This window comes from Hylaeus volcanicus, chromosome 5 (genome assembly GCF_026283585.1).
Source record: "Hylaeus volcanicus isolate JK05 chromosome 5, UHH_iyHylVolc1.0_haploid, whole genome shotgun sequence".
Classification (NCBI taxonomy): Eukaryota; Metazoa; Arthropoda; class Insecta; order Hymenoptera; family Colletidae; genus Hylaeus; species Hylaeus volcanicus.
Genome location: NC_071980.1, coordinates 13,051,540 through 13,072,662, shown reverse-complemented (window position 1 = coordinate 13,072,662; position 21,123 = coordinate 13,051,540). Strand labels below are relative to the sequence as shown.

Below are 21,123 nucleotides of genomic sequence, written 5' to 3'. Positions count from 1 at the left end.
TCTTGGCAGTAAATGAAGACTATTAACTCGCTGTCGAGTATTCGGTTGCATGGATCAGGCACGTAGTAGCACGTGGATCGACCGAAGAAGTGCCTCTTCGAGCGATGAATCCGAGAAACGAGCATTCCAAGGAATTAAAAGAAACAGAATGATTTTAGAAATTGGAACGAGTAGCTCTTTTTTGATGCACATGTTACGTGCCGACAATTTAAATTTTTATTTTTCTTGATTTCGTCGGCAGGAGTGTGTTCGTGATGGCTTACCATCCCGAATTCGTTCTAATCGAACACAAACCTAGCCTTTGATGGTAGTTTGGAAAATTTGTTATGAGAAAGAATACACATTCCCTCCTTGAAATCAACGTCGTCACGCCACGTTTAATATGTTTAATATGTTTCGCATTGTAAATATAATAGTATGTACGCGTTGGGTCTTGCGAAAGTTATGCGTTAATTGTTATATATGCGATATATATATTCAACCGTCGTGGTAAAGGATAAGCACACAACGTATGATTGCTAAATTCAAATATTACTCGTTTCTGTTAAATATTTGATACGACGATTAGAGACATCGCTTGAAGGAGAGATGTATAAATACCACGAAATCGAGTTAAGCATTTCTTTCGGCATTTCTTCATTTCGAACGTTCTGGAAGCTAAGGTATACCTTGAAGCGGTCTTGTGTTTCGCACTCGCGTAACGTTGTCGCGTGGACAAATTGAGCAGTTCGGTGGCGCGAGACGCGAAGGGACGGTACCATTCGTCAACACAAGATTCTCGCGCGTACCAAGTCGCCGGGCAATGTTGGTAGTTTTTATATCAACGAATCTTCCATCACGTGCTTCTAGATCCTTTGGCTTCGAACCTTCTAGAACGTTCGACAGAGTTTACGTGGTTGAGCAAAGCGCGAGCCGCGAGATCACTTCTCATCGTACAGTCGCGAAAGCGTGAAATTTTTAAAGAAATTAACCAACCAGTTCTTCAGGCTGACACTAGTCCAAATATAATATAGAACCCAAAGAATAAATCTTGTCGACTGAAGTGTAACATAGAAACCAAAAAATAAATCTTGCAGAGTCAAAAATAATATAAAAGTCAAAGAATAAATCTTGCTAACCCAAGAATAATATAGAAACCAAAGAATAAATCTTACTGACCCAAATATAATTCAGAAGTCAAAGAATAAATCTTGCTGAGTCAAGAATAATATAGAAGCCAAAGAATAAATCATGCTGACCCAAGAATAATACAGAAGCCAAAGATTAAATCTTGCTGACCCAAGAATAATATAGAAGCCAAAGAATAAATCATGCTGACCCAAGAATAATACAGAAGCCAAAGATTAAATCTTGCTGACCCAAGAATAATATACAAACCAAAGATCAAATCTTGCTGATTCAAGTATAACATAGAACTCTAAGAATAAAACTTGCTGGCCCAAAAATAACATAAAAGCCAAATAATAAATTCTTGGTGGCCCAAGAATAACATAAAAGCCAAAGAATAAATCTTGCCGACCAACGAATAAAATCTACTTATGCCTCTGTCCAACAACTAGCCATTAGGGTTATCAAAGTTGCTCGCAGGTCTGTTTAAAAGTCGAACCTTGCGCGATCATGGCTCTAACCGTCAATTACGAATGTCTTCGTGGCTGTCGCCTTCGCTAATTAGTGGCGAGGTAAAGAAGAAGAAACATGGAGGACGCGAATTAATTAACGGTGCAATTTCACTCGGTAGCCGTCGCGTGATATAATTAAACATCGCCGCGGCTGTCGCATTTGCTTGCCGCCTTAACGAGCACCTTGAAAATACCGTCGTGGTTGTAGGGGGTGAGCCTTCTCGACATCTACGACGGGGTGGTCGGACATGACACGCACGTGGATCGAGCTGGAAGTAGCACTTGTGTGGATCGCGATGCCTCGTTGATCGACGGAATTCTTTGAAGTCTGTGGAGATAGGTGGGTAAGTGTACGCTTCTTTTCTTGTCGAGTATTGTGTATTCTTCAGCAACTGAAGGAGGGGATGGGGGGATCAATTGTAGTGTCGAAGTGTAGAATGAAGTTGTAAAAGGCGTAAAAAGAATGTGCTTTGAAAATTGGGAACACTCGATCTTACAAATAAATAAATTATTTTTCATCCATGTTTGAAACTATTTTAAATATGGCAAGGGTTGATAATAATTTGTATACTTTTGTATTAACCTCTCGAGGAATACTGCGACTGGTTAATTTTTTTTATGTGTACGTTTGCTTTTATATCAAACTTGCTATTACTTACGATCACAATACTGATTGCAATCAAAAAGTACGCCATATTTAAGTAAGACAGTATATTTGTATGTTAATATTAATGTCCAGATATAAAAATTGCTTTGGTTTGCGTGTATTCGATTGAAGCAAACGAATCCATTTAAAATTTGTACCACGTTAAGTTAATCCTTTTCGAGAGTATTATCGATGCATAGACAAGGTTTTCTTTCAAACGTGAATTTTTAACAAATACGACAAGAAAATTGCTTACGTTTCGTCTGATTTTAAACGAATATACGATCTGTTTTCGACGTCAGAGCAACGTCCAATTAAAAATCGATGATCTGGTACAGAAATTCCACTGTTAAAGGGTTAAATGAAATACATGGGGCGGCAGGCGCACGAGACGTCAGGAAAATATACGGGAGTCGTTTGGGGAGTAAATCTGGTTTACTGTGCCAGGGAAAAAAAATTGTCGAAACGAATGTACCATACGTCACGATTTACGGGAGATTAAAACAAATGTCTCAGGTGCTCGCCTCGCACGAACTATAACATGCCTGAACACCAAGTTTCACGATTATACGTGGCAAATAGAACCATTATCATTCCAAATTATATTTAAATAATGCTCAATTAATATACCAGGACAATAGTCTTAGTGGAACAAAAACAATTCATTTATTTTAAATAACCAAGGAGTGCACATAATTTTTAAGGACCTTTTTTCTTATTTGTCTCATTATTTCAAGAAAACTAAGGAAATTCTTTCAGGACAATTTAGAGCAACTTGTTTACATAGATTGTGACGAATGTTTATGCAAAATCATATTTCTCCAGATACAAATAAAGAGATGAAATTTAAACGAAACTATCCCTAATCGTGATATTTATTATCTTCTATTTATATACTTTTTATTCCATATACGATATTCCATATACTTTTGAATTTATGCAAGTCCTCGTACATTTTCCCAAATTTTCAGTTGCCATAAATAATTCCTGACTCGGCGAATATCTAGGATTAATCAGAACCTTCCCAAATTTTAAACGCAACGCCAGTCTCGGTTGGCGCGCGATATTTTCCACAGAGGGTGTTGCACGCATGCAATCACAAAAAAAAAAGAAGAAATCAGAACGCAAGGATACGGGTGCAACGGACGGTGATAAATAAAGTGTCCTGTCAGCAAGGCGCACATGCTGCTACTCCTGCGGCCTCGAATCGAATGGCGTTCCTCGCTCGCGATAAAGCACAAATCCGCGCTGCTCTTCCTTCCCTCGTTAATAAAAGGACCGAAACGGAGGATAGCGACGGACTGATACAGTTTTATGGTCGGGTTCGTTTAATATCAACAGATAAAACAGCTTTTTACTCGTTCGTCTCTATCGTTTCTATTTTATTCTCAACATTATTATTCTTTCTCTTCAACTCTTTTGCTTGTTTGGGGTAGAAGCATCAGTAGTAGATATTCTTAACGCTACAGTTCTCTGGAAAATCAACCAAGAAAAATAGCCAAGTACAGGGTGTCCCAGCCTAAGTGTTACAGAGCTCTCACTCCAAAACTATCGGCCGTATGCAAAATTGCCCAAGGAAGGAAAATGGGAAGAATCCCAATATTCTGGACCTAGAATCCCAAGCGAGACCCTCCGTATCGAATTAAAGAACCGCATGGTGCTTACTGCATCAACGGCACCGCCCGGGGTCGAACCGAGATTTTTCCTTGAAAATTAGCAAACTTTGAAGCGTTATAGCTTGAAAACATAAAAAATCGGGTAAATACATTAAAGCTTAATGAATTCGCCTTGAAAAGTACTATCGCATGATCTAAAAAAAAAAATATATATAGTTCCATTTGAAAAACGAAACTTGACCATCATATCTCGTTAAATAACAAAGTTAACAAAAATTCCTTCTCGCCGAAACATGCGCCCCATTTTACCATGCAATTTTGCAATTTTGCATACGTCCGATAGTTTTGGAGTTAAAGCTCTGTAACACTTAGGCTGGGACACCCTGTATATGTGTCAGTATTCATAGCAGTCATTAATTATAATAGTTTTGTGATCTTTGGTTCAACGATATAAACTTCAATGATCAGCCAAACGAAATTAGAAACAGCTCGTACTTTTCCGCGAGGAAATGAGGCATTGCGTTCGTAAATACGTGCTCGTGCAGGTTGAGCATATAATTAAGCTCGAGAAAGAAAATGACATGCTTGCAGTCTGCAAACGGAATGCCTCCGGTTTGCTGTCTTCTGATACGCACAATTGCCTTCCCGCATGTTCACATCGTTACGCCATAACTCAAGCGTGCACGGAAACGTATTTTCGCCATAGTATTGTGGGAGAAAGCGAGAGTTTCTCGATAATACATATTACCTTGTTCCGCGAGCTTATTATTTACTTGAATGGAAAACCAAGGGTCTTCGAAACCACTCGTTCCATCTTCGGTTCGTTTTAATAGCGTATGTCTTCCACCATTTTCCGATATTATCACATCTTGATTACAGGAAAGTTATATACGGGATGTGGATGTTTATGTATTTATGGAAAGTGAAGATTTTGGAAATTAAATAAAATATCAACGATAAAGTTACACTGTTTAGAAGGTAATATAGATGTAGTTTCATTTGAGGCCCGATTCTTTACTTATCTGGGTCTATTAAAATATAAACATGCATAAATATTCACAGTCTACTTACATAATATCCTTACCACAAATCAATGACAATTCTAAGTGTCTTAATCTATTCAGGGACGAATTATTTTCGTTGAACTAAAGAAAAATTCAGTATGATATTGAGTCATGGCAGTCAATAATTTTAATGTTTACTCCTATGTTACAATATTCAAAATAATTTAAAAATTAGGTGTACACGTATGTACAACTATCCTTGAAGAGGTCAAATTTCAAGTATATAATTTCAAGTATTCCACACTGTACAGATGAACGACGTCTTTTTCAAACGAATATTAATTAGCAATCAATCGAATGAAATGAAGAAAACAACTAATAAACCTTCCGACGGTCACCAGTAGTAGAGGGGAGGGGGAGGGTTGAGGGAGTGGAAACGATATCGAAATTGAAGGAAATTAAAAAGATCCTGTTTGAAGGACGATGGGAACTCGGGTGCACGCAATCAGGCGAAAACGATGGCAAGATCGCTAATGGGGAAATCGTGTCGAACTTAAAGATGTCCTGGTCGAGGACTCGTTCGATTCGCGGCACGTTTGTGTCCCTATCTGATCGAATATCAATTTTTTTCGTATCTTTCCCACTGGATCAGGATTGTCACGATGATCGTCATCGATCGTTGAAAGTGGTTAAACGTGTGAAATAAAATAGAAGTCATCTGAAACTGTGTAAAGTGGGCAGTCACTCGCTTTTGTATACTTAATATTATACAGGGTGGTCCACCTAAGTAAGGCCACCTAAATATCTCCTCTAATTGTGGGGGTACAAAAAATATTTTGTATGCTATTTGATTGCAAATGATTGCAAATGATTTCTTTTTTCTAGGGTAGTTTTTTTCGGAGTTTACAAGGTTATCGATGTTTTTTTTGCGTATAAATGTATAATTTTTTGTATCGCATCGTGTAGCTGATGTAAAAATACGTTGAGATATGTACATTAAATGACCTTGAAATGGCCTTTGAGTTCAAAAATTAAATGGAAACGAAAAATTGTTGTCTGTCGAGACTTTACAGACGAAGACGTCGTTCGGGAATCTGTAAGAGTAAATTAATCCGTTTACACTACGAATGACTTCTGACACCGCAAAAATCTGGTCATTTTCAAACGGTTCGTCAGTTTATGGATATTATCCTTCTCGACGAGTTATTCAAAGCAAGAGAAAATGGATATGATTCTGATTTATGGTAAAAGTGATCAGTGTTTAAGGTAAGCTGTTCGATTGTACCGAGCGAAATTTCCTGAACGCAACTGTCCATCGCGTAGTACATATGGAAAGGTGGTCAAGCATTCTTTTGAAAGTGGTAGTGTCAATACGAAGAAGCGTACGCGAACCCATAATATTACAAACCAATTAAATACGAGATTTATTATGGAAAAAGTTGCCGAAAATCCACATGTTAGTACACGACAATTGGAACGGGTAACTAATATTTCCAAAACAAGCATAATACGAATACTTCATGAACAAAAATTTCATCCGTATCACGTGTCTCTTCATCAGGATCTTCATGGACATGATATTGAAAATCGCCTGAATTTTTGTCAGTGGGGTTTACACCAATATGAAAACGATGAATCGTTTTTTGAGAGAATGTTATTTACCGACGATGCATCTCTCACCAATCATGGTCAATTAAATTTGAGAAACATGCATTATTGGTCATTGGAAAATCCACAATGGTTAAGACAAGTGGATAGGCAGAGGTCTTGGACCGTAAATGCCTGTGCGGTATCTTGAATAACCAAATAATTGGTCCTTATTTCATAAATGGTACATTAAATGGACAAAATTATGTAACATTCTTGCATGATGAGTTACAGATGCTTTTAAATGATGTACCATTAGACATTCGTGGAAGAATGTGGTATCAGCACGACGGTTGTCCGGCCCATTCTATACGTCTTGTAAGGCCAATTTTACATACAAAATTCTTGGATTGGACGTGTACTGGACGTGTAGCGTGGCCACCGCGTTCACCAGATCTCACGCCTATGGATTATTTCTTATGGGGACATTTAAAAGAAGTTGTTTATTGTGAACAACCAACAACGCCAGAGAACATGAAAGACAGAATAATAACAGCTTGTGCTGCAATTAATCCCACAACATTTGAAAAGGCCAGAGAGTCTCTTATTCTACGTTTCAAAAAATGTATCGATGTGGAGGGGCACCATTTCGAGCATTTATTGCAATGACAGTTTAAAGAATAGGTTCGTCAAAAAGTATTACAAATTTCATAATGGGGTTTCATGATAGTGAACATGTTTATTTACTCTTAGGGATTCCCGAACGACGTCTTCTTCTGTAAAGTCTCGACAGACAACAATTTTTCGTTTCCATTTAATTTTTGAACTCAAAGGTCATTTCGTAATGTGTAATGTACGTAAACGTATGTTTACATCAGCTACACGATGCGATACAAAAAATTATACATTTATACGCAAAAAAACATCGATAACCTTGTAAACTCCGAAAAAAACTACCCTAGAAAAAAGAAATCATTTGCAATAGAATGGTTTTTTCAAACCATGGAAATTTAAAAGACGCGTGTTTTACTTCCCTTTTTTATTAAGTTAAACCACCCACTTTTATATAATTTATAGTTGTATAGAGTACAATTGTGAATATAAATGTTCAGTTCGAGTGCAGCTAAGAAAGTGAAAATTGAAAATACCCGAGTTTTGTTTCTCTCTTTTATTAAATTCTTGAAATCCGGACGAGTCTTCCTAATCTTTGATTATATTTTATTTTTTCTTAAAAATCCATTTATTTTTCCCCAAAGATTCGTCGTAAAACTGATATCGATAGCTTCATTTTCTCTCGAAGAATACCACTCGCCAAAGACTTTTTGCACAAAGACATTCCTCGCGGTCGTGCATAATAATTTAACCGGAGGATCTATTACCTTGTTACTTCGATTGTTATCAACCCCATTACGGTTCATTCGCACTTCACGACCGTTGTCTTACGGTTCGAGAATGCGCTAAATTTTCGTGGCGTAAAAATGCTGCACGAGCAGATTTGATAACGGGAGTTGCACAACTATAACAAGCATTGTTTATTGCAACGATTCGACTCTTGGATTGGAGCCACCTTCGGATTTGTAAATATCACGATTAAAATCGAAATTAAAATGTGGAAGACTGAAGAATATAATTTCAATTTTAATAATACGAGTTCAAATAAAGTCTTTGTAATAAATAATACTTGCGTTGTGTGCATCAGGCTGCTTCAAATTTTATGTAAACAGAAACATTACGTGTTTCACGATCATGTTTCTCTAAAATAATAAATAGTATTTTATTTTTCAGGTGAATCATGACTGGAATTGATAATTTGGCGTACGTCACACCTGAGGGCGCGGTAAGTTTATATTAATACCATTCTTGCCATATTGCACTGTAAACCTCCTTGATTTTAATTATAAACAAATATACAGGGTGTTTGGCAACTATTTGCGTGCACTTTCCTGTCAGCTGTATAAATCGATTAAGTTTGTTCTTCTTCTGAAAGACCCTCCATAACGTTGATCAGAAAGATTCGAGCTTAGAAAAAACGAATTCGTAATGACTTTCTGGCAAGTAAATTTTTATTACATAAAAGCTTGCAAGCTGAATCTATTTGTTTCGATAGGAATGAATTCATCGGTGACGCCAGTAGGTCCTTTACGCTGTATAAAGAGTGAAGAAGTTGGTCTCCTTCGGGGAGTCGAAATTGAGATAATTGAATTTCAAACAAACGAGACAGTGTCGTAGGAGTAATTTAAACGTTTGGAACAGTTGGTGCCAGGCAAAGGATGTTCTCCGCTGAGTCCTCTCTTTAGATACAATCTTTAATTGTCTCCCAGTAAGAGAATCAGGTCACCCCGACACACAAGTAGAAACTGATCCTAAATGAATTGAAAGGTGTATTTTTTTGTCTTCTTTAAGCAGGTGAAAATGTGGATTGGAAGTGTTAAATCATAATCGTTTAAATAAATGAAAAAGAAAATTTAATCGTGCTAGGAAAAGTGAATTCTACATGAATAAATTTGTTGGTTTTAAACGATTATTATTTTAGATGGAGAATTGGGATTTAAATGAACATATATCTACTAAACAGTGTAACTTTATCGTTGATATTTTATATATTTTTGCATTCACGCATATTCTCATACACTTTTCCGTAGTTTTCACTTTGCCAAAAATGTAGAAACATCCGCAGTACATTTTTGTTATACTTCGCATATTGACGTTTCATTGAAGATATCAATTAATAAAGAACGAGTGTCAATCTCGGGGAAAGACGCAACGGTGGCAGGGCCGCGAAGTGGCCTCGGCTTACATGTACTTATGTAAATTTAAACGGGAATGCAAATTTCCGCGTAGGCAAACAGCGCGGGGGTTGGTAAAACGGTCTAAGATATTGCAGTTGTTTATTCCCACGGGCCAGCGTATGAAAGGATGCAGCGTTGCTTTGTTGGCAAAACTCCTGGCTTATCAGTCGCGAGATTAAAATGAACCTCGAGCTCCGAGAAAAAAAGATCCGCGAAAAGTTCCGGAGGGTAGAGCCACCTAAGCGATGTTTTAAACTCGCCAGCTGCGGTGTATCATTCTTAGCTTAATCACGCGAGAGAGAGCTGCCGCGATGAACTTCGAAAAGAATTTTCACCGCGGAATATGGGCTATTCGAAACTGAAGGGATTCGAAGAGAAAGGAATCGAAGAGATACGTGGAAAATGAGGAAGAATGGAGTGAAAAATTCACGTTTAAGGAAATACTGTTGCGCATTTTTAACCGACTTTGAAAAGGAGGAGATTACTCAATTACTCGTCATGTATATATATATTTTTTAAATATATTCTGATGCCTTGGATTGTTAAATGCAAGGAAAATGAACCTCGATTGAGGTTTCTGATTTTAAAGTACAAGTAACGAATGTATACAGATACAGCAAATCTTTAGGAATGTCACGTTTAAAAGATAGTAAATCAATTATTTTGTTAAAAGGCGTCAACATCTCCTGAATACGTATTTAAATCTTGACAAAGGCTCTTGTATTTTGGCTATGAGAAATAACCTCTTAATTGTGCAATATTTAATACACATATAAGAAATAGTGCAGGGTGCCTCATTAACTTCAGTTCCCCTACAGAGAATTCACATCCCCTTATACGATCTTATAATAATTTCAATAAATATTATTCTAAAGTATGCTTCAGCTATCGACATCCTGTGTCAACCAGATCGAAAAATCCTGGGGCACCCCGTGGAGTCCCCATGCATAGGGTCCATATACCTTAACGTTTCAATAAGAAACACCCCTTTCTTGGCGGCGCACAATACCCCCAAGCTCCCTCGATTACTAAGGCACGCCGAGAAAAGCACACACACTCACACGCGCGGGAACGTTGAACGATAAGGAGAACCGACGTCGCTGTTTGCGGAAAAAATTTTCACCCTGGTAAAAGTAGCCCAGGATGAAAGTCAAGCCGAATTCTTTGGCGACGTGTATTTCGGGGTTGAACTGGAATGCCTCGCACAATGCACGCGCAACGTAAACTCGTTTCGAGCTCGCGGAGCCCTCTTTTGTTCACGATGGGGACCCGGTTTTCGTCCAAAGGGAACTCGGGGAAGTCCCCGAAAGCGGTTCACGCCGTCTTCGATGAGCTACAAAGCTTTCTGTGCTCCATGAAAGATGGTTTCCTCGCGTCTTTGATCCAAAAACGAGCAATATTTTGCCAAGTGTTTCTCTTTGAAGAAAGTAGTCGCGCTATTGAACTGAAACTCGGCGTGCCATTTAGTATACTGGGGGAGATGTACCATGAATCTTGTGGAGTAATTTGTTCTAATAACTTCCTTAACAAAAATTGTTTGAATGACTTGCTAGAATCTGTTACTTTATTCGAGTCAGAAGAGAAAGCTCTATAAGTGAATCGAGAAATAATTGTAATGGATGGACATAGTTAGCTGTATTTCGGTCGACTGTCTAGTTCCAATGTTTTCGCAGCAACCATGATCGTTCCGAAGTAAAACGCAAGCTCGATAATAGTTCATTTCCGTTGCTGCGGGCGCCGCGGTCAACGCAGACGGATTCGATCAAATTGCAATTTCGGAATGCGGTCTGCGGACTTGTTGCGTCGACAATTGGAAGGGTTACGATCTTGTTTAATTACAGAGAGAAGGTAGCGACTTTTTCTATAGCGACTATGCAGCATATGAAACCAGGACACCTGGAAAACTTTTCATTCGACAATTCCACCTAAATTCCCTACTTTTTTCATAGTCAGATCTCCCTGAAACTTCGCTTGCGATCCAGAACTGAGCCATGTCTTCCATTCCACGTAGCAGAAGTCGATGATTAAACCGTCAGCATTAACCTAGCGAATAGCCATCTCGAAGAACGAGCTCGTTCCACCGTAGCGAAGAAGATGACTGACGGAAAGCCCGAATTCCTCCAACGTAATTTTTCACGAACCTCTGAGCGATCTAGGAATATGGGACATTGGATTTTCGAGTGATCCACATATTTTAGTCTCGGTGTCCCGTCTCCGTCGTTTTTTCCACTCCAACCCTTTCGTCGGCCATTGTTATCGCTGGCTTCGGTACTATCAGCCGCGAACGAGACGGTTTTGTAGAACTGTTCGTTTCTCCGCGATGGTGGTCGTGCGCGGTTAATGCCCGCGGGCCACGATTGTGCCGCAATTACGAGGAGTAGCGGTGCGCCATCACGAAGATGTCGAAGAGAAAAATAATGGTTAGAAAGGCAGAGAGGCTGGCGGGGGAGGAGTGCCAGGCTGGAGGACGCGCATTGTCGAAATTAATGGGTACCGGTCGAAAATCTGTGGGAACAATTAAAAGTCCTTTGGCAACGATTGCGTGAGAAGCGTCTCGAAAAACTCTTTTTTTTAACTCGAACTCGATTGGTCTGTTTCGGAGGTAGTTGAAATTTCAAAGAAAGAATTTATTGAAAATTTTGTCGATGCTGAAGAGGCTTATTCGAAGGAAATCCTTGAAGGTGTGACTCTGGTTTTGAGTGAATGAAAAGTAGACGGTTTTCAGGAATTTCTGTTGTGGAAATTGAAGGGGCAATTAAAACTGAGTCAATTGTGTAATATTAAGTGACGGTTAAGTTACTTATTTATATTTTTTTCATTGGAATTTCATTTCAATATTGAAATGTCAGTTTTAATTACACGTAGCTTACACTACAGGATTTAGATACTCTAAAGATTTTGAAAACAAAATTTCTTAAAAATTGATTTTCGAGTCGAATCAGAACCCTCCCTAACTTCACGCAGCATCCCCCCTTTCTATCAGTTTCAACCAAACGTTCGTTTCTGAATTCACCCAAACAACGTCAAACCAAACGCCGCTTTCAGTCTCCGTTCCATTCGAGGAAGCCCACCGAATTCCCAGCTAGACCGGCTTCATTTTCTATCGATATCAATTCCGAAATGGGATCAGCCTGTGAAACCAAAACTCTTCGAATTCCAGGACAAACGCGTGGAATAGGACGACACTCGAGTTTACCCCCGAGTACAAGCGGCCGCTGTCGAATTCCATTGGCACAAAGGACGGGAACTGTGGTGGGTAGAGAGGGAAATAAAATACAAAAAGGACAGATGAAAAAAAGAAATACGAGAAACGAAAGGGAAGAGCGAGCCACGTTGGCGCTCATTAATCACGATCAACCGCAAAATCCCAATCAATCGGACGGACGGTTCAGGGATGCATTTTTTTACCCGTCGAATTTTACCTTTGAAAGGAACAACGACAAGTAGGAAGCGAACTGTTGCGCTCTTTCAGAGAAAGAGACGAACAGAGGGCGAGAAAAGAGACGAGGGAGGGTGGGACAGGGTGAGCCTTCGGTGGCTGTACTCGTCGATGAAGCGACAATGGATGGAAAACAGGCTCGAAAGTGCTGGAGACGGGAGGGATTGCAAATTAGAGTGAAATTTTATTTCATTTTTTAGTTACATAGATGTATACTGTCCGTGGAGAGCTTCAGATAGTGATCTAGCGGGTAGTCGTGAAAAATTCGGAGGCAAGTTTGAATGCACTTTAATACATTGTCACATTTTTTAAACTATTTTTATGAGGCTAAAATCTTGTTTGAAAATGATTGAAAACTATAAAATTGAAGATTTGTCACATTATTTGTTGTTACAACCTAATCAGAATGCAGGAATCTTATCCACATTTATTTTCTTTAACACATCGTGAATCTGGCGATGTTAAAAAATTAAATGCTAGGATAAATATCTAGTTAAATTATTTAATCTATAATAGTCTCGAGACGAATGGAGAAATTTTCACGATTTCTAGCTTGCCGGCCAACGTAATAAACAATGGTTTGTTTGCAGTCCAGCATAACATTACGACCACTACCTAATTAATTTGCCTTATATTATTCTCGTAAGAAAATCTCAATAATTCCTCGATTTCAACTTCTACTTATTTCTAACAACGTCAACTCGTCGATACCGCGATGGTCGATGGAACGGCCGGTGGACGGAAGGAAACAGAGCCCCGAAGGGGTTGGAACAGAGTCGCGAACGAGAATTCAAGGGAAACGGCCGACTAAATAATTGGCAGCAGGTTTTGCGAGAAACGCCGCTTCACGGTCGGGCGCCGTTTAATCTAGATTAACAAGCTGTTTGACGTATTCACTTTATGCCAGCCGTAAATCGAGTTACTTCTGAATGGAGTCGTTAGGAATGCACCGGTTACGAGTCCTCGGGTCCACTCGTGCGAGCGAGAAAAGTTGCAGAGGAACTTTCTCGCGAACCCGCTGTCCCGTCGATGGGTTTATCGGTCGCTGAACGCTAATTTGCCGTCGAACGACAATGGGGACAACGCACACATTATGCGAATTATGTGGTCGCGAAATTCAAACTGCAATTAGCGATCGCGAGCAAATAAGTTCCGTCGTTCTCGTGGACTGCTTTGTTGCGGTAAACAAAAACTGTTGTATCTATTGGTCTGTTTCCACTGGGAGCGAATGTTCGGAATTGAAATACATATGAGTCGTTTATTTCGAAGGTGACATAAGTCACAATTACAATTTAGTGATATTTATTTAATCTTAGGTCCCCTTGTCAGTTATTTTCGTAGGTTCTCGTGGCTTTGAAAATATACAGCCATAAGGATACCATAAGAATATCCAGCAGATTGTGCAAGATTATCAGTAGATCCCAGCGGTTGTACAGAGATTAATTGGGGTTGCGGGCGTCGGTCTTGTTCACGATTTAGGGCTACACTTTAAGACTGTCTTAAGGTACTATGACGCCCTATGAACTATGGACCTTGCCGTGCGGGTACCTCAAACCCCGAGTGACTATGAATAAGCGTGCGTGATTAATTAGGAGTTGCGTTTCACGGAAACTTGATCCAACGCAAATATTAAATTTACACGATCAGATTCCTAATCTCCGTCGGAACGACAACATTCGCAAGTGGAGTTTTTCCTCTTGAAATCTTTTGTTTCTCGTGATTTATAGTTTTCTAAACACCTGTTACTTAATTTTGGGAATATTTTCTACCCTCTGATCTTACTTATTAAGTGAAATTCTTTCTCTTTGAATCTTTTACCATAGCGTTACAGAGCCTTAGAATTTATCAAATCTCTTAGGACTTATTAATTCCATTTTAGAATATTTTCTACCCTCTGACCTAACCCAGCCTGTGGCCAGCCGTCTACCGTTGGCAGGTCCGCGACAATCCTTGAAAAGGGACCATCAAAAAGGAGGCGAAAAGGAAATTTAGACAAACGTCACACGTTTCTCTTTTCCGCGGTGGTAAAGTCCTCGCGGAAACGAAAAAACGTGACGGCATAAAAGAACGCACGAATATCGAACGTGACGGTGGCGCGTACAAAGGTCTTTTGAGGCTCGTTTTCATTTCGAACCGAGCGAGTCGCTGAGTGCGACCGAAAGGCGGCTGAAACGAGCGCTGGAGAAGAGAGGAAGGCTCCGCGGAGAAGTGCAAAAATGTATTCCATTACAACGCTGCTGTAAGAATCCCCGGCGCGCTTTGCACTCGACGATCGTCACGTGAAACAGTTTGCGCGAGCTGCTGCGAGCCACCGTCTCTCCAGGTCTCATCTATTTCGACCGTGGAGAAGGAATCATGCCGGTCCCGAAGGTACCGTGTTCGCGTGATTAGGACCGTGACCGGCATCAACCGCGAAACGAACGTGAGACGCAAACGAATAGGCCAGAGACTCCGTTTCCAACCTTGTACACTGATTCCTCGATTTACGAGATAATTTTTACACACTGACGGCTCGCGTGGTTCATAATTACTCGAATTAAGGAATTAACACGTTGATTGCCACGTCAATATTTGCGGGCATTTTCTTGTGAGAGTAAAATTTTGTTTTGACACGATCGAGACCTAGTAAGTACCTATTTTTACAATGTTATCGAAATTCATGAATCGTAACCTGATTTGTTTGCTTTAATATTTTACCTTCAAATTTATGTTATTTAGTTCTATATCAAAATAGCTTATATAGTAAAAAGACAATTTAATTTAGGGCAACTCTGTGAGTGGAGTTATCATAAAATTGAAGTATTTCAGATTTTATTAAATAAGTACATAGTCTTCGTATCAGTTTTATTTTAACTGAAAGTAAATATAGACACTATTTTATTTAAAAGGGAATAGATTAAAGTATTGATGATACTATGTAAAAATTTTAAAATATTCTCTTTAACCAACAATGAAGTTAACAAAAGAAGAGAAGTGTGCCGTTTTAATGAAAATTATTACGAACAAAGCTCATTTATTTTATCGGAATTGCCTGTAATTAACATTCTCGAGGTCAGTGATAATTCTCGAAGCACTCAGATAAATATAAAACCACCTTACTCTGTCTCCATACTATTTCTCAACATATATGTACAACGAGAGAATTGTAAAACGGAAGAAGGCAATGAATATGTAAATATCATAATAAATTTCTATTTCTGAGCGAAGAGATAAAATCCCTAGAGAAAGTGAGATTCCAAAACCGACTTTTTCTTGAAATTATTTGAAATCGACAATTGGAAAACCACTTTGTTTCGATTAAATATACTTTTTTTGGTCAATGCCGAAAATAAAACAACTGACCTCGTTCCACGTGGAACTTTCCAAACGTTCGCGAGGAAACTTAAACTTTCGTTTCAACTTTAACAACGTACTGCATCGCGTTTTTTTTTTATCGAGAAATGAAAGTCTCCCGTAATTCGTCTTTATGGCGTTCGTTAAGGCTAGATTCGAGCTTTCGAGAAGTTAGAAGTACAACATAAATTGTATCATGATCTAGAGAAGATAAACAAAGAAAACAAAACTTATCTTCTATAAAATGAGTGTTTGAATTCCGTAGGGAATTTAGAGCAATAGGAGCTAGCGTAATATTCGTGAAAAATAAATTGTTTGGGATACGTGTCGTTCGATTCGGCAGCAGGATTATCGTTCGTTGTGTGGCGTTGCAGATTTCCATGAGAAATCATTGAAACAATATTGTTCTTTCTCGCGCATGGAAGGCTAAGCGCCTCGTGCCGCTGGAACACTTTCATAGGTGTTAATAAATTCAATAGGAAGTTATTGAAAACTTCCTCTAGGATGTTATCCTCCATTTCAGGATGGACCACCCACGGATGGAGGGCCGTGACACGCGTCGCTGTTTAACCCTCCCCATAGGCGTAGACGGGAATCTAATCGGTACACTTTCGCAGGCAGAATTTCTCACGAAATGCACGACGAATTTACGTTTTATGCTTGCTAATACGTAAAAATACTAACATCAACGCCAAACTCAAGGAGATTTATATATTTCTATACTGAATGTGATTCTTATCTTCCTGCCCACTTGTTGGAAGTAAATTTAACTTGTTTGTGGTGTTTTTGAGTGGCCTATAAAACAGAAAAATGTCGAGCACCTGGGAAACTAGTCTAGATTAATCTGAACTCATGCTTCGACTAAATACAAACAGTGTTTATAAAGTCTTTAGAAGAACTGTTAATAAGTAACCAGTGTTTATAAAGTCTTTATGAAGCCTGTTTGTATTTATAAAAGCAATAATATATTTCATTGAATTAGCATGAAAGGGCCATGCGTACACAAATTTTCATTTGCATCTCCTACAAATAAATTATAAAGGAACTGCAATTTTTTAGTCCACAGACTCCACCCTTTTGATATCGTGTACCAAATGAAATTCACGCGAAATACTTATTGGAATGTACAGCGTGGTAAAACAAACAAAAAAATGAGGAGAACATTTAATTATGCAACTGATCCATAGCCTGACATCGACGCCCGTGGCTGGCTACGCAAAAATCTGTCTGGCGGCGAAGTAGCCATGGCCAGCTGACGGACCCCCAAAAGCGGAAGCCATGGATCTTTATTAAATCCACGAAATTTATGTCGAGGCAGTCGCGTGGCCGACGAAACGTGTGCCTGGTTGGTCTGTCCCGAAAGGGTATTTATCCCTCTTCGCTTTTCAAGCGCATGATCCACGTTTGCGTTGGGCAAACGAACTCCAGGCGACGTCCATTGTGCGACGCGCGTGTACGCGTCGATGCATCCTGTATATTGCGTTTTTTTTTCATTTTCATTAGTTTTTCTAATAATTCCTAACTATAAACTGTCCTTGCAGATGAATTTTTAACTAGGGAACTATCAATGAAATACACTTTTGCTTTCTTGGTTTTCATGAGGAACGACAGACCTCTTCGAATGCAATTTAATTGAAATATCAGCGATCAGAGTATAAATTTAAACAATTTGAATTTACAAACGAAATTTCTAAATGTTGCCTTTACATTCTGGTTGTCATCACGGGACACCTTCCATTGTGTATCGAACGTATACGCGTCGATGGTCCCCGTGTACTGTACTATTTTTTTTAATTTTCTTTATTTCTCCTTCTTGTTGTCGATTCTGTCCCTGAAGCTCCGGGACACTCGTCGAACAAATCATTCCTGAATGTCCGTTTAATGAACGCGACATTTAATTTGCCCCTCGTGGACGCCTTCAGCGAACTGGCCTCTGTTTGCTTCATCCCTCGACGGGAGCCCTGTCGCAAAATACGTTTCGCGAAGGGCTTCTAATTTTATTTCGACTGCTCTGTGCGTACTCGGAAATTAACAATGTTACGATTATTACAAAAATTAACATTGACGAACGCGTCATCATTTGCACACATAAAAAAAAAACATTCATAAATGCATTATACAATAATAGCTAAACGAAAGGGAGGGAAAGTTTACGAGTATTTACCTTCTTTAATATAAAATTGTGCAAGACTTGTTTAAAGCGTTTAAAACGACGATGCGTCGTTGGTTCATATAACGTGTATTTGTTTCATCGTCGTTGGGATGCTCGATCTTGAATGAGCTTGAATGTATATTCGTTGACCCTAGAACCTATTTTAGAAATTAGATGGGATGGAGTGTATGTTTAGGACTGTGTAACTTCGAGTAATAAAGGAGAACCGAAAAGACGATGCTGGAACTTTATCGATTGTAGTAGACCTAAATTTCTTAACAAGTAACAAATCCCGTAAATCGATCTTAAACGATCTAATCTCTTCTAGTATAGCAACTTCTTTATTCACTTTTCTGGCCTACTTTCTTCGTTTGTTAAATATTTTTCCAGCAGTATTCGTCCCTCCCTTAACACAGCTCTCATAGACGAACGAAAGCTGTAGGGGGTGAAAAATAACATTTTAATAAAAGATGAACAAAAAAATCCATCCATAATGCACGAGATAACTTCTTGAATGTATATTCGTTGACCCTAGAACCTCTGCTTTATCTCCAGACGGGATCTTACTCTAAAAACGCGACAAGAGCCGCGTGGGCGTCAACTCGGGAAGTGGATATTTGAGAAAACGTTGCTGTATAAACGACTCGGTGTATCTGCCAGAGGAAGTGGCCCTAAAGATAGGAAGACTTTAATTACGCTGGCTGGGACCCGTTATCGTCGCAGTACAAGCACGTTGCACTTGAAGGAATTCCAAATGTACCGCACCTTTTCTCCGATAAATGCCCCTCTTAACCTGTAATTATACCACAGAGACCTCCCAGCGAGCTGTTTCGACGCCAACCATTTTCCCATGCAATCACACCCTCTTTCCCCTTCACCCTCCCCCCCCTAAATTCTCAAACATCAACAACGGCGAGATCTGCAAATAAATGCCTCGATGATACGAATTATCGATTCTCGCCGCGTCGAATTGAATGTGGAGCAAAGACGTGGCCCAAATGCGCAGGAATAGAACTTGTAACGTCGTTTCGTTGACTTTTAATCGATGGCGTCTTGCTATTTTTTTCTGTTTCAGAGGTGTTTCGTTATTCAGATTGAATTCTGAGTTTTCCCTTCGGTTGCTCTGCATTGATTATTTTTTGCAGGGAAGAATACTGCTTTGCCAGGATTTTGTAGAATGCCTTTCAGTTTCTTTGTAATGTACGCTTCATTAGATTCAGAATTCGCTATCGATCTGTTGGTCCCGTTGCGTCATTGAGCTTCTCCGCGGGTCCTCCTAACCGCTAATGTTATCAGGATGATTTATTCAGAACCTTTCGAGTCTGCATACTTAGGTTATTACCGCCATAAATTCGAAACACGTCCTCCACGGTTGATACCAGGCCTGACCTACCTCATATTGAAATATTGCATTCGCTACACCATTTCCCGTGATGTTTTTCGCGCATCTCGCTTCTAACAACGATAAGGCTGACTTGCAACATCCGACGATCTTCGCAAAAATAGAAAAAGAATTATGGCTTGCACTATTTTACTCATATTTAATTATTTCCTTCAAAAGAAGACAGGTTTAAATTTAAGGTGACTCTATATACCAAACAATCGACACATGAAATAAATAATACCTTCTTTCTAACTACAAAAAGATTACCTTTTGCTTATCTACAAAATTAGAACACGACTTGAATACAATGAAAATCTCTTTCACGAAGACAAATTGCGAATATTCCTATTTAATGAAAATTTTGGCCATGCTTGAACCAGCCTTTACACGGTCTCCTGTGTGTTTCGCTTTTCGCTTATTCAGCATCGTACACGCTTTTAAACGACGCGTGCGGATGCTGGCGGTGTTCGAGCAAGCAACGATGCTCGTTAATGGAACGCCGGAAGACAAATGCATTTCTCGATACGAGACATTAAGAAACTCGTTACACGGCGAAGCTGGAAAATAGCTTCGAGTCTGTATCGGTTCTTCCGTTGCTCGCTGGGAATGGGAGTTGCACATTATCTCTTTAGTTCGGTTTGCGATAGCTTGTTCCGCCACGGTCAAAGACCATGTTCGTCGAGGAAGGCAATTTACTTTACACCTGGAAACAGTGGACGTGCCACTGCCTGTTTTTGTAAACGATCGAAGCACTACTACTTTAAGAAAAGTATCGTATTTTCCCAATTCAGAAACGTGTTACGATTTTTTTGATATTTGATAAATAAATTAGTAATTTTTTCAAGTAATTGATGTAATCACTATTTCTATCGTTGCTGTTTATATTGATATTCACATAATGAGTATTGGTTTCAAATTTAGCTCAAGTATTGTAGGCATTATTAATTGACGGAGTTCTTTGAGTACGTGCTACTCGAGGTTATTTTAGGTACGTTGAACAATGCAGTCTATTTTAGTAAGTCGAATTTTCTATTCAATGAAGCGACGAGCTTCGCTTCGTAGTTCGTTGGACAAAAATATACGACACGATTTGTAGTCGATTTAAATTCACAGCGGAAATTAGTTTAAAATGTGATGCATGTGCGCATAGTTCACTTCTAAAAGAACTGGAAAAAACGTTGAACCTCGAATAGAAGTAGAATTTTCAAAAAGAATTTTAATATTCGTCATTATTTATTATTACTTATTTTTCAACTTATTAACGAGCGGGGGGAGGGGGGGTTCTCGAAACAAGATTCTTCGAGAACTGAAACTCTTAATTGCTTAGTTAAATTAAATAATGGACTTTCGAAGTTTGCCAAGAATTTCTCGATACAAACTGGGAGAAAAAGTTACTTGAAACTGTAAGCTTTCGATATTCCAAGAAAGTGGACGCCATTGCTTAAACGATAACCGAGAGTGATGGATCACTGGTCGAACCGGGGATTCTTTACTACTTCGACACAGTTAATAACAATTTTCAAGGAATTAAAAACGTGAAAGTTACAGAAATTA

At 39.1% G+C, this 21,123-nt stretch overlaps 1 protein-coding gene across 6 annotated transcripts in view; it reads left to right on the top strand.

Moving 5' to 3' along the window:
• LOC128876350 (solute carrier organic anion transporter family member 4A1) overlaps positions 1-21,123 on the top strand; it is a 44,986-nt gene that overhangs the window by 1,064 nt on the left and 22,799 nt on the right. For 3 of the 6 annotated variants that reach the window (XM_054122649.1, XM_054122647.1, XM_054122648.1), the window contains exons 2-3: positions 1,828-1,963; positions 8,258-8,309. In XM_054122649.1, coding sequence (XP_053978624.1) covers positions 8,265-8,309 — 45 coding nt within the window. In that variant the 5' untranslated portion in view covers positions 1,828-1,963; positions 8,258-8,264. The remainder of the gene's footprint in view (positions 1-1,827; positions 1,964-8,257; positions 8,310-21,123) is intronic. The other 3 variants (XM_054122651.1, XM_054122652.1, XM_054122650.1) reach the window with 2 other exon arrangements.